The 12,709-nt window shown below is 53.7% G+C and overlaps 1 protein-coding gene across 4 annotated transcripts in view; it reads right to left on the bottom strand.

Annotated features, from left to right (window-relative positions):
- The window catches only part of SLC22A1 (solute carrier family 22 member 1), a 36,727-nt gene extending 27,339 nt beyond the window's left edge, over positions 1-9,388 (bottom strand). For 2 of the 4 annotated variants that reach the window (XM_015097512.4, XM_027972633.3), the window contains exons 1-3: positions 8,953-9,388; positions 3,072-3,175; positions 536-690 (exon numbers count right to left, since the gene is read on the bottom strand). In XM_015097512.4, the coding sequence (XP_014952998.2) occupies positions 536-690; positions 3,072-3,175; positions 8,953-9,348 (655 nt within the window). In that variant the 5' untranslated portion in view covers positions 9,349-9,388. Of the gene's footprint in view, positions 1-535; positions 691-3,071; positions 3,176-4,051; positions 4,428-8,952 lie in introns of all 4 variants that reach the window. The other 2 variants (XM_042253694.2, XM_042253693.2) reach the window with 2 other exon arrangements.
- Between the last annotated feature and the right edge of the window lie 3,321 nt (positions 9,389-12,709).

Genomic DNA, 12,709 nt, shown 5'->3' with positions numbered 1-12,709 from the left:
CCGTCCCTGGGACTCCAGGCAAGAACCCTGGAGTGGGTTGCCATTTCTTTCTCCAAGGCATGAAAGTGGAGTCGCTCAGTTGTGTCCGGCTCTTCGCAACCCCATGGACTGCAGCCTAACTCTTGAGTGTCCTTCAAACTAGTGGAGTTTGTTGTATTTCTTTTGGAAGAGGCTGGTTAGTTTATATTCAAAATGTTAAAATACTCTCCCACCTGTCTCCCCTTCCTACACACCCCCATCACTGTAAACACATCACACGTGATCTCCTTTTCCCAAACAGATTAGTTGATATGGAAAAAAAGGACCCATATAAATGGTTATATAAGTGTCTCTCAAACAAAGAGACAGAGGCCATTCTGATGGCACACTCAGTTCCAATCACACAAACACAAATACAGCTAGCGAGGCCACACTTTCTCTAGGCTTCCTCCAAAACAAACCCGCCTGCATGTTCAGCTTCGTCCCATTCTACCCCACTGTCTGACCTCCCGGGCTTCTCAAAGTGGCTGGAAACCTCGGGCCAGCAGATGCTTACTCAGGGTGTAGCCAGCCGTCCAGCTGCCCTTGCTGACCAGCCCCTGCACCAGGCGGAAGAGCAGCAGGGACGTGTAGTCTGGAGCCACGGCCATCAGGACGCCCGAGACGGCGCAGGTGATGGTGGTGGCCAAGAGGCACACTTTGCGGCCAAACCTTCCGAGACAAGCAGACAGTGAGGTGAGCGTTGAGTGTTCACAGGGACGAAGGGACAGCAGGCTCTCTAGTGGGAGACAAGACAGCTTCTCTGCGGCATCGTGCAGTCCATCACACATCGCGGCCCCTTCTTCAGGCCTGACCTGGTCCCCGCTCCGTGACAGCGACTGGAAACTCTTGCAGGTTTAACGAAGTCACTTGGAAGAGGAATCCTGACCACTCTCAGTCAAGGACCAGGGTCTCCCTCTGTGACCCGCCCAGTCCTCAGACTCATCCCCTCTCGTTATCTTTGTATTTAATAGATTGCATTACTATTCACAGACTTAACAGGGTGCACCAGAAATCAGGTCCCCACCCACCCACATAGTTAACCTTATCAATGCTCATAAGGTTTTTCTGGGGAAATATTCAATTCTAATAGTATAATTATTGAAAAGTGTTTTTCCTTTCTTTTTTTCGTGAGTAAAGTGGGCCAACAAACACATGAAGAGATGCTCAACATCCCTAGTCATCAGGGAAATGCAAATCAGAGCAGGGAAGTTGCTGTAAACACAGGGAGCTCAACCGGCGCTCTGTGAGAACCTAGAGGGCTGGGGTGAGGTGGGGGTTGGGGGGGAGGTTCAAGAGGGAGGGGACATGTGTATGCTTATGGTTCATTCACACTGGCCTACGGCAGAAGCCAACACGATATTCTAGAGCAATTATCCTCCAATTAAAAATAATTTTTAAAAAACATTAAAAAAAAAACTACAATGAGATATCCCCTCATGCTTATCAGAATGGCCATTATCAGAAAGACAATAAACAATAAGTGTTGGCAAGGATGTGAAAAAAAGGGAGCTTAGGACACTGTGGATGGGAATAGAAACTGAGGCAGCCATCATGGAAAATGGAAGCAACAGGACGAAGGTTCTTCAAAAAATTAAACATGGAACCACCACGCAATCCGGCAATCTCAGGTCTGAATATTTCTCCAAAGGAAACAAAAACCCTAATTCAAAAAGACATCTGCAGCCCCATGTTTATTGCAGTATTAGCTAAATTGCCAATATATGAAAGCAATATATGGAATATATTCCAATATAAGCAATACATGGAAGGACTGATGCTGAAGCTGAAGCTCCAATACTTTGTTTGGCCACCTGATGTCAGGAACTGACTCATCTGAAAAGACCCTGATGCTGGGAAAGATTGACGGCAGGAGGAGAAGGATGAGGACAGAGGATGAGATGCTTGGATGGCATCACTGACTCAATGGACAAGAGTTTGGGTGGACTCCAGGAGTTGGTGATGGACAGGGAGGCCTGACATGCTGTGGTCCATGGGGTTGCAAAGAGTTGGACATGACTGAGTGACTGAACTGAACTGAACTGATATGAAGATGTGTGTGTATATATACGTGTGTGTATATATATAATATTATATATTATTATATATTTATATTATATTATATATTATTATTATTATATATTACATATATGTATACAATGCAGTAGTGCTCAGCCATAAAAAAGAACGTATTTGTGACAGTGCAGATGGACATGGAGGGTAAAGCTCTAAGTGAAAGCAGTCAGAGAAAAACGAATACCATGTGACCTCACTCACACACAAGATTTAAGAAACAAAACAAATATAGCTTCTAATGACAATCATCTACTCCTGCAAATAGATACATAAATAGATAAATACTAAAAATATTAGTGATGGAACCATTGATTCTACCTACTTCCCGCATGCAAAGATGATTAACACGCTTTAGGGAAATACTGCGGGGGGAGAAACAGCTGTCCACACACAAAAATCCACTTCCTCAACTCTCATTTCCAACCTCCCACTGACACTGTCCTTGCTCACCAGCTTCTACATGTTGAACTTTTCTCTGCATACCCTCTTCTAGCTTATCTCAAACCTGGTTTATCGCTTTAAATACCAGTTACTGGCGGCAAATCCCAAATATTTAACTCCAGCCTGAACCTTATGTATCCAACTGTCTACTTGGCACTCTTCTCTGTCTACACGCTGCTCTGAAACACATCTCCTAAAAGCTGCAGTGGAGGATATTCTTAACCCTCTCTGTCTCAAAAAATGGCCCTGGCCCCCTCCACCCATCTGCCAGAAGCATAATCCTTGGCTTTCTGCCCCCTTCCTCTAAGCCCTGGATCCCAGCTACACAACCTGCCTGAAAGTCTCAACCTCTGAAGTCCCCCCTAAGTCCCCAGCTTCCTCCCATTGTCTTGCCCCACATCGTCCCTCACTCCCTACCATGTTGAGTCTCAAGTTCTGCGAAGATTCCCTCTGGCCACTTCTCCCACCTCCGGCCGCTGAAGTCCCTTCTCCCCACAGTGCTGGCGCTGTGCTTGGTCGGATCCGCCTTTACATACCTGTCTGCGATGTAGCCGACTCCCAGAGAGCCCAGGAAGAAGCCCAAGTTCACACAGGACTGAAAGAGGTCCACCTTCCAAGAGTCATCACACACCAGGTTAAACTGCGGGTCGGAAGGACCAAGACACAAAAGACCATTTGTAAGTTAAACTACGCCTACCATTTTCCCTGCAGAAAATATCAATGCACTATGCAATACTGTGGGATCCCGGGGCCCCTCACAGTCTTTCCTTTCACCACATTTTCGTAAGACAAATGCAAGGTTTCTGAGGAATCTCAGGCAGTGTCATTATATGCCTGATATCTTTATCTTGGGTTTACCCTCAATATATACTAATTAAAGAGTCTGTTGTCAGGTACCCCTGATAGTTTTCAAAGGACAGGGTGGCCAAGTGGTAAGGTTTCTAGAGGAAATACAGCAAAGTAATTATCCAAAAGCAAAAATTATGTAAAATAAATATGACATGTTTCCCAGAATTGGTAAAAACCCTTAATTAAGAAAGCTGAGCGCCAAAGAATTGATGCTTTGAACTGTGGTGTTGGAGAAGACTCTTGAAAGTCCCTTGGACTGCAAGGAGATCCAACCAGTCCATCCTAAAGGAAATCAATCCTCAATATTCCTGAGAAGGATTGATGCTGAAGCTGAAACTCCGATACTTAGGCCACCTGATGCGAATAACTGAGTCATTGGAAAAGACCCTGATGCTGGGAGGGATTGTGGGCAGGAGGAGAAAGGACAATAGAGGATGAGATGGCTGGATGGCATCACCGACTCGATGGACATGAGTTTGAGTAAGGTCCAGGAATTGCTGATGGACAGGGAGGCCTGGCGTGCTGCAGTCCATGGGGTCGCAAAGAGCTGGACACGACTGAGTGACTGAACTGAACTGAATCACATGTTTTATTCCATAAATTCTACCCAATAATTGTGTAAATTTGTCATGACTGATGGAACTGTATCAACGTGAGAATTTCTTACCAAAGACGCAGAGGCCAGCTGGTGGGGGCGTCTGGGGAGCAGCCCTGTGCAGCCTTGCATGCCAGGGATGTGGGAGCCCAGAAGCGGCAGGAGATGCAGAGGGTCCCATGTGCCTGGGAGGAACCAGGGCAGAAGGACAGAGGCAAAGACAGGGGCCAATCTGCCTGGTCTTCGTTGGGAGTGAGGTCCAGGGATCGCCTCTCCATGCTTGGCACATGCGTGGTGATGCCATCAGGCCTGGGTGCTCTGGGAGGCCCAAGTGCAGAAGCATCCCCACTTGGAGCACAGAGGGGCAGAAAGCAGGGGGGCCTCGGTCTCCTGTCTGGAAGGCATGTGTGGAGCTGCTCCTATCACCTTCGTGAAGCCCCTGTGGGCACTGCAGGGAGAAACCATGTGCCCGTGGTTTAGTAAATACTGAACCATTTAACTTTTAAAATGGAGGCTTTACTTTTTGTTGTTCAGTCACTCAGGCATGTCTGATTCTGCAACGCCAGGGACTGCAGCATGCCAGGCTTCCCTGTCCTTTACTGTCTCCTGGGATTTGCTCAAATTTATATCCATCGAATCAATGATGCCATCAAGTCCGTGATGCCATCAAACCATCTCATCCTCTGTCACCCCCTTCTCCTCCTGCCTTCAGTCTTTCCCAGCATCAGGGTCTTTTCCAGTGAGTCGGCTCTTCTTATCAGGTGGCCAAAGGATTGGAGTTTCAGCTTCAGCATCAGTCCTTCCAATGAATATTCAGGGTTGATGTCCTTTAGGATGGACTGGTTGGATCTCCTTGCAGCCCACGGGACTCTCAAGAGTCTTCTCCAACACCACAGTTCAAAAACATCAGTTTTTTGGTGCCCAGGTTTCTTTATGGTTCAACTCTCACTCCAGGTGTTTATTCCCTTGAAAATTCAGCTGGAAGCACACCGCCCTGGGGAGTTTCTCCTGCTGCTGTTTGGTTTGTCTGTGGCCCTGGGCCCCGTCAGTGGAACTCAGGGGAGGCCGCTCCTGGGAGTTGTTATCTCGCTGGCCCAGGTCAGCCTCTCCAGCGGCCTCTCTGGAGCCTCCACCTACAACACCCAGGACGATGTTCTGTGCGTACTAGATGCCCCCAAAGCCACAGGGCAATGGTTTGGGGGTGTTTCTACTCTTTGCAATCAGCATCTTTGTAAGATGTCTCTGCCACCCTCCCTGAAATGCCCTGCATGCCATTCTGCTCTGGGGGCGTGCAGAAGCCAGGGAGCTCATGGAACTGGAGGAAGGGGGGCCTGGCCTTCCCTACTGACGCCGCCTCCCTTAAGAACTCTGCCCCCCAGCTATGCCAAGGGGCTCTGTCTTCAGGCACCTGCCTGCGCCCTGTGATCCCAGACCCAGCCACTGTCCCTGGGGCCCCTCTGTGCCCCTAGAAAGACAGAAAGCCTTGGGTTTGTACAGGGGGCCCACGGGGTGGGGTGGGGTCTCCTAGACCAGGTCCCTCTCCCTGCTGGGACTTCACTGGGGATTTCTCCGGGGCCAGGCTGTATGGTGGACGTGACCCATAGAGCAGCAGGCTGGCCAAGCTCACAGGGCACAGAGTCACCCAGCGTCCTCGTTAGAATCCAGGTTCCCGTGGGTTCTGTCTCAGCAGATCATGGGTTGGAATCCAGGTGATCCCAGGGATCAGGTGAGTTGGGAAACCAGCACCTTCCTGCCCCAAATGGACCCTGACCTCTGCCCTCAGGGTGGGGAGGGATGGGGAGCTGGGGGTTCAAAGAGGTCAGCTCATTGTCTTTCCTTCAGCCAATTCCAACGTCCAAGGCAAGGTCATGTTAAAGATTATTTCTGCAGAAATGAATAACTAGGGAGGATTCTCCCCCAAATAAGCTTCAGCTTAGGCTAAGGGGAGGAGGCAAAAGTTGTTGTGAAGCAGTGGGAAGGGTGAGTCAGAGGAGGCGTGTTCCACCCAGGAGAAGTGGTCCTCCACTCCTGAGGCCCCGCGTCTCATCGCCTGCTCGCCTCCAGCTGAGTCCCACCCCCCCAGTACACTAGTGTGCCCCCAGCTGAGCCCTAGCCACAATCCCAAACCGTCTCCCCCAGCCTTCCCCAGAGTGCGCGGGTCCCACCATCAGCCAGTTGGGGCTGTGTCCCCTCCCCAAGCCCCCGCCCCGCCCAGGCGCCCCACATGCATGACCTGCTACTTCCCTGTGTCCCAGCCTCACTGTTCAGGGTCTCAGCCGCCCTGCCTCCCTGGCCAGGACCCTTTGGTAAATTGGGCCCCTCCTCCTCCCCAACCCCTGCCAGGTCTGCGTCTCTAAAATCGATCCTTCTTTTTGACCCTATGGCAGCCACGTTGACTGACAGCCCTGCCAGGGCCCATGTCGGCCTCTTCAAGCTCTCCCCACCTCTGGGGAGCGTCACCCCCACTCCCCACCAGCGCCTGGACCATTCCCAAGTCCCGTGAGGACTGTCTTCTTCCTCTGCCCGAACTGCCACTTGGCACAAAGGTAGGGTTGCCAGTTTTAGAGCAAAAAAAAAATATGGGGTTCCCCTCCGAACTGGAATTTCAGATAAACAACACTTTTTTTTTAGTGCAATCGTGTCCTCAGCAGTATCTGAATCCCCAGCCTCAGCTGTCAGTATCAAATGTTATGCAATATCTGGGACCTAATGATCCTAAATAAATATTCGTTGTTTACCCAAAATTCAAATTTAATGGGCGTCCAGCATTTTATCTGGTGACCTGATGTAAGATCTCAGCACTCTGGCCCAAAGCTGAGCCACCACCATTCTGTTCATGACTCCTCTACTGAATTCCAGCCAATTCAACAACTATTGCTCCCTGAACGTGGTCCCTGCTCCCTCTCCCCTGAGCTTCAGTTCACATTCCCCGACGCACCCTCTTTGCTCTCCTAGCAGCTCAAAATACCACCCTAGGCCCCATTCAAATACTCGGTCCTAAGGACGTACTGTGTAGCACAGGGAATTACACCTGATATTTTGTAATAACCTAGAAGGGAAAAGAATCTGAGAAAAATAGATATATATGTGTATATAGCTGAGTCAGGGAGGTGGCATGGTAACCCACTCCAGTGTTCTTGCCTGGAGAATCCCACGGACAGAGAGGAGCCTGGCAGACTGCAGTCCATGGGGTCGCAGAGTCTGACACGACAGAAGCGACTTAGCCTGGGACGGCATAGCTGAATCACCTTGCCTGAAACTGACACAGCACCGTAAATCAGCTGCACTCCAGTGCAGAAAGTCTGCCGCCTCCCGCGGGAAGACCCCAGCGGCCAGCTGAACAGTAAGGTCCCCCTCCTTGTCTGAGACACCAATCTTATTCTCACGGCCACCACCCCTCCCTCACACCCTGGAGACTGCAAACTCCTTGAACCTCACGGGCTTCTTCTGTGTCCCTTCTGGCATCATACCCAGTGCCAGAACAGAGGAAAAGCTCAGGACATGGTTACTGAGGGAATAGATGGAGGGGTGAATGGATGAATTCATGCATCTAGCTGATCCTTTCCAAGCAGAGTGTGCCTCAGCCACAGAGAACAATACATCCCCGTCTGGGTCTGTTTCTAGATTCCCAGCAAGATCAGCATCCCTGGGAGGCGAGTCCTCTACCTGGACATCTGCGACTGGAGACGCCTCGGAGACTGGATGTCTGAGCAAGGGCACCCACACCTGCTCCCCGGCCCCCAAGACAGCGGGCCGTGGGGCCAGAGGAGTGGACACGGCGCTTTTCTCCAGCTGGACGTGTGCTGCTCAGGCCACTCAGCTACCTTGTTTCAGGTGAGCAGTTTGCTAACAGACAGACTCTGCGTAGTTCTGGTCTGTGGCTTCACCAAATGGCTTCCCTGGTGGCTCAGATGGTAAAGAATCTGCCTGCAATGCAGGAGACCCAGGGTCGATCCCTGGGTCGGGACGATCCCCTGGAGAAGGAAATGGCTACCCACTCCAGCATTCTGGCCTGGAGAATCCCATGGACAGAGGAGCCTTGCAGGCTACAGTCCGTGGGGTTGCAAACAGTCGGACATGACTGAGCGACTAATGTGTCTAAACGTCTCCTGTGACTTCACCAAGAGACCTTGAGGTCAGTTTCCAAGTGCCCATGCTTGACACAGCATAGCACTTTCCAAAGGGCCCATGAAGGAAAGAAATCTGCTGGCTTCTCGGTAAGATATTCTCAAAGCAAATGCTCAGATAACCCACTAACCTATCCAGGCAAGCGCTCTGCCACCATCCTGCTCTCCTGTGGGCCATGGAGGGGATACCCGGTGCAGCTGGGCGCTGGACACCCAGGGGTGCTGACCCTGCCACTCTTCTGGATTGTCTGATCAGCACCTTCGCTGTCCTCGGCTGACCCCTGGGAAGCAGGGCATTGTCATCGCTGGTTGACTGATGAGGGAACTGAGGCTCAGAGAGGCTGAGTAACCTACACAGCGACACTCAGCCAACTCGGGGCATGGCTGGGGCTCAGTCGGACTCCAGGGCAGCTTCCACACCGCCTCAGAGACCAACACTGAGCTGTCACATGCCCACGGCTTGTGAATGGAGGGATGGGGCCTCGCATCTCTGATGGTGGGGCCGCTGGCCCCCAGGTGGATTCTGCAGGCCCGTGGAGAAGCCAGTGGGGCAGAAGGCTGAGGGAGCCAGTCTCCTCAGGGGCCCCCCATCCAAGCAGTCCAGCTCAGCCTGGCAGGCGATGGTGTCTCCGAGCCCCAGTTCCCTCCTCTAACACCCAGAGTGTGCGGAGGATTGAACAAGGGAGGAACAGCAATGCCCAGGACGGAGTCTGATGCGCCGGAGTTCAGAGAACACGACCCCGCTGCCTCTTTGCTGATGTGGGGTCGAAGCCTGTAGGATCCATCATGTTTCCTCTCTGCCCTGAAACCCGCATCATTATCCCCGCAGCAAAGGCCCGCTCTTACCTCGGTCACGATGGAGGAGCCCGGCGTGTCGTATACCCAGCCCTGCACGCAGGGGCCCAGGGGCAGGGCGCTGCCATTGGCGGCCAGGCCTGCCAGCGGGTCCAGGCAGCTAAGGGCGCTCTGGTTCCAGTCCACCTCGTAGCGAAGGCACTGGCCCTCGGGCCCCGGGCCTGGCACCGTGTAGTTGAGCTCCTCCGCCAGGCTCCAGCCGCATCGCCGGCTCAGCTCTGCCACCCCCGGGCTCCGGCAGCGGTGGTCCGGGGTGAAGGCCAGGAAGACAATGCCCACGTAGATGGGGGCAAAGGCGGCTGACAGCAGGCACAGGATCAGGAAGGTTTGCTTCTGGAACCAGCCGAACTCCCCGACCTGCTCCAGTACATCATCTACGGTGAGCATGACTGAGCCTCCATGCACATCGCTCTGAGCGGACCACAGCAGCCACAGGGCTCAGGGTCAGGGTCTTATGTGGGTTTCTCTGCAATGGGCTGGTCTGAAGTCGAATTGCTGTCTAAGCATCTTGGCTTCTACCCTTGGAAGCCAGCCAGCTGGAAACAATCTTTCACCCACAGGGCAGGTTTCAGGCAGGGATAGGAGGATGATGATTGGTCAGACTGCTGGGCTGGGGGAAGTCACCTGGGCTGAGGACCTGATTCTGTGGCACCGGGGTTCCCAGGGCCAAGGGAGTGAGTGAAAGTGGCCGTGACCCTCCCAGCGGTCTCTTTCAGGCTCTTCCAGAGAGATCCTCTTCTTGAAAGATGTTTTATCATCCAGGTAAACAAGGATAGCACACTGCTATCGGACCTGCTACTCACGATGGGGTGTCTCAAGCAGTGTGCATCGAGGGTCTGGCCACGGGCGATGGGAGAGCCACGCTTCCCAGACTGACTCACTTCCCTACGTCCTTGTCCCAGGGTAGAACGGCTGCCTTCTTCGGGACCCACAAAGGACTTCTCCTGGTATCACTATGTCCGCAGGCAGGCTGATGGCCGCTGGACCGTGATGCACCCACCCTGAATCCCCAGGAAAGTGGGCCACAGGGGTCCTCTGAGCACAGATCCTGATGGGTTTCCTGGGCAGAGATGCTGGTAGAAAAGATCAAAGGGCCGCAGGCAGAGAACACCTCCCCCTCCCCGACTGCAGCCTGGGAGGACACAGAACATTAAGGTTGGGTCCCCCCTCCGTGCATGCAAGAGGGACAGATAACAGACACGAATGAGTGCCGGGTGCCCTCTCGTTCCCGGGACCCTCACTTCTCTGCTCTGTGGACACGGGGAGCTGGCCCCAAGCCCAGCGGTGCACCAGCTGCTCTGGTGAGACAGGAGGAAGCTGCAGCTCTGCAAACAACTTCCCTACTTGGGCTGAGCACTGACTGGGGTGCGGTGGGAGGGGAGAGGGTGGGGAGGAGGGCAAACCTCCCCAAGGCATCAGCTCACCCAGGCCAGGCACTGCCCTTCCTGCCTGAGTGAGATAATAGAACTGTGTCTTCATCACGCCTCCCTGTTCTTGGCACAGGGCCCCTGAAACCCTTGACACTTCCTAGGAGTGTCTTCTGTTCAACGAGGTGACTCTGGGTGGGCTTGTGGGTGGCTCCTGGTCATGGGTAAGACCAAGCTATGATTGTGTGCTAGGGTCTTCCCAGGTGGCGCTAGTGGTAAAGAACCTGCCTGCCAATGCAGACACAGGAGATGCAGGCTCAATCCCTGGGTGGGGAAGATTCCCCTGGAGAAGGAAGTGGCAACCCACTCCAGTGTTCTTGCCTGGAGAATCCCATGGACAGAGGAACCTGGCGGGCTACAGTCCACGGGATGGCAAAGAGACTCTGGGTAGGTGCCTGCCTGCAGGTAAGCCTGTGATTAGAAACTTGGAACTTTCAGCCCCATCTCCCCACTCTCTTGAGCAAAAAGGGCTGAAATGGTTGGTCATGGGTCATGCCGATGGGGTGAAGCCTGCATAAGAGCCCCACTACCTGGGGTTCAGAGCAATCATATCCATACCCCAGGTCTGTGGGGACCGCAGCTCCTGCACTGGGACCCACCCCCCACCCCCGCCCTGTGTGTCTCCTCTCCTGGCTCCTCCGATGCTGCACCATATTCTCTAATAATCTGGTGGACAAGCCAACATTTCCCTGACTTCTGTGAGCTGCTCCAGCAAATCAGAGGCTTCCCCATGGCTTAGTTGATAAAGAATCCACCTGCAGTGCAGGAGACCCGGGGTCGATCCTTGGGTCAGGAAGATCCCCTGGAGAAGGAAACAGCACCCCACTCCAGTACTCTTGCCTGGAGAATCCCATGGACAGAGGAGTCTGGTGGGCTACAGTCCATGGGGTCGCAGAGAATGGGACACGACTGAGCAGGTACCACTTTCTCACAAATTAGTTTACTCCAAAGAGGGAAGCGGTCAGAGGACCCTGATCTGTAGCCAAGTCAGGCAGAACTGTGGGTCACCTGCCATAGTGACTGGCATCGAGGGGGCATGGTCTCATGGGACCAAGCCCTTAACCGGTGGGGTCTGAGGCTCTCTCCAGGCCGAGGGGGTCAGAAGTGGGTTAAATTGTGGGACACCTGGCTGGCATTGCAGGCAAGTGTCTGGTGTGGGCAAAAGCCCCACATTCGGTGATCTGAAGTGAAGTGTCCTGGGAGAGGAGTGAGGAGGACTCACGAGAGAAAGGAGAACGGGGTTTTCCTACACACGAGGAAGTCACTGCATTTCTCCACCACAAGCGGCCCTGGACACACAGGGCTCCCCTGCCTCGCAGCCTCAGCTTGGGAAGCGGCCAGCTGCTAAGGCCCTGCTCTCAGCTCGTTGTGGGGAGGAAGCAAGCAGGGCCCTCCCCGCACCCACTCCCCAGGCTGGGCCGGACCCACCACGCACTCTTCCCCGAGGAGACGGCAGCCACCCAGGTCTGGGCAGAGCTGCCCTCCTGCTCTCAGTGTCCTGAGAGCTCTTTTCCCCCTCGGACCCCAGAGCAGGGAGACCTGTGCACGGCTCTGCATGGCTCCCCCCGACCCTGTCTCCAAGTCCCTCGGCCAGGGGCACATGGGGGTGGCTGGTCATCCTGGAGTCCAGACTGCAGAAGCGACCCAGGCTGGTGGGTAAGTGCCGCCAGGAAAGGCCAGTGCCACCATCCTCAATGGCATCGGGGGTGACGGGCCAGATTCCTCTCTGAGCACGATATTCACTATGTGATCCCATGAAAACCCTCGAGGTTAGAAGCATGTTAGAGACAAGAAACTGAGGCCCTTGTCCGCTGTCATGCCACTGGCTCTTGGCCAGTTCTTAAGAAATCAATTCACTGAAAGCCGCAGGGCTAGTGACCAGTGACAGTGTTTCCAGGACTCTTGTGCTGCAGCTCAACTTGCCCAGCAGCCCAAAACACAGATTTTGTGCAAGACATGTCCTTTGTTGCAAGACAGTTCACCCCAGGCCTTGGGACCTCCTGAAGTTAAGGACAGAGGCCGGGCTCCCCTCTGGGAAAATAGAAAAGGAACAGGCATTCAGGGCAAGCCCAGAGCTGCAGAATGAAAGCCCAGCCACCAGGGATTCCCTAGGTCTGGATGACCTCCCAGGGGACTGACTTCAACACGACTGGGCTGATTTTCCAGGAGGCCTTTGGGGAGATCGGCTGGCCTGCCTCCCACCCTGTGGCCCCAAAGCTCCTGCCGTCACAGGGCGCCCCTCCCGCCGGGCTGAGCTGGGGACATGGTGGTTGGGGGGCCATGGCTGTCCCGGACCTGGCCCCAGGGTTGCTGTTTCCCTC

Source organism: Ovis aries, chromosome 8 (assembly GCF_016772045.2).
Source record: "Ovis aries strain OAR_USU_Benz2616 breed Rambouillet chromosome 8, ARS-UI_Ramb_v3.0, whole genome shotgun sequence".
Classification (NCBI taxonomy): Eukaryota; Metazoa; Chordata; class Mammalia; order Artiodactyla; family Bovidae; genus Ovis; species Ovis aries.
The sequence above is the reverse complement of the archived record's forward strand: the minus strand, read 5'-3'. Positions and strand labels throughout refer to the sequence as shown.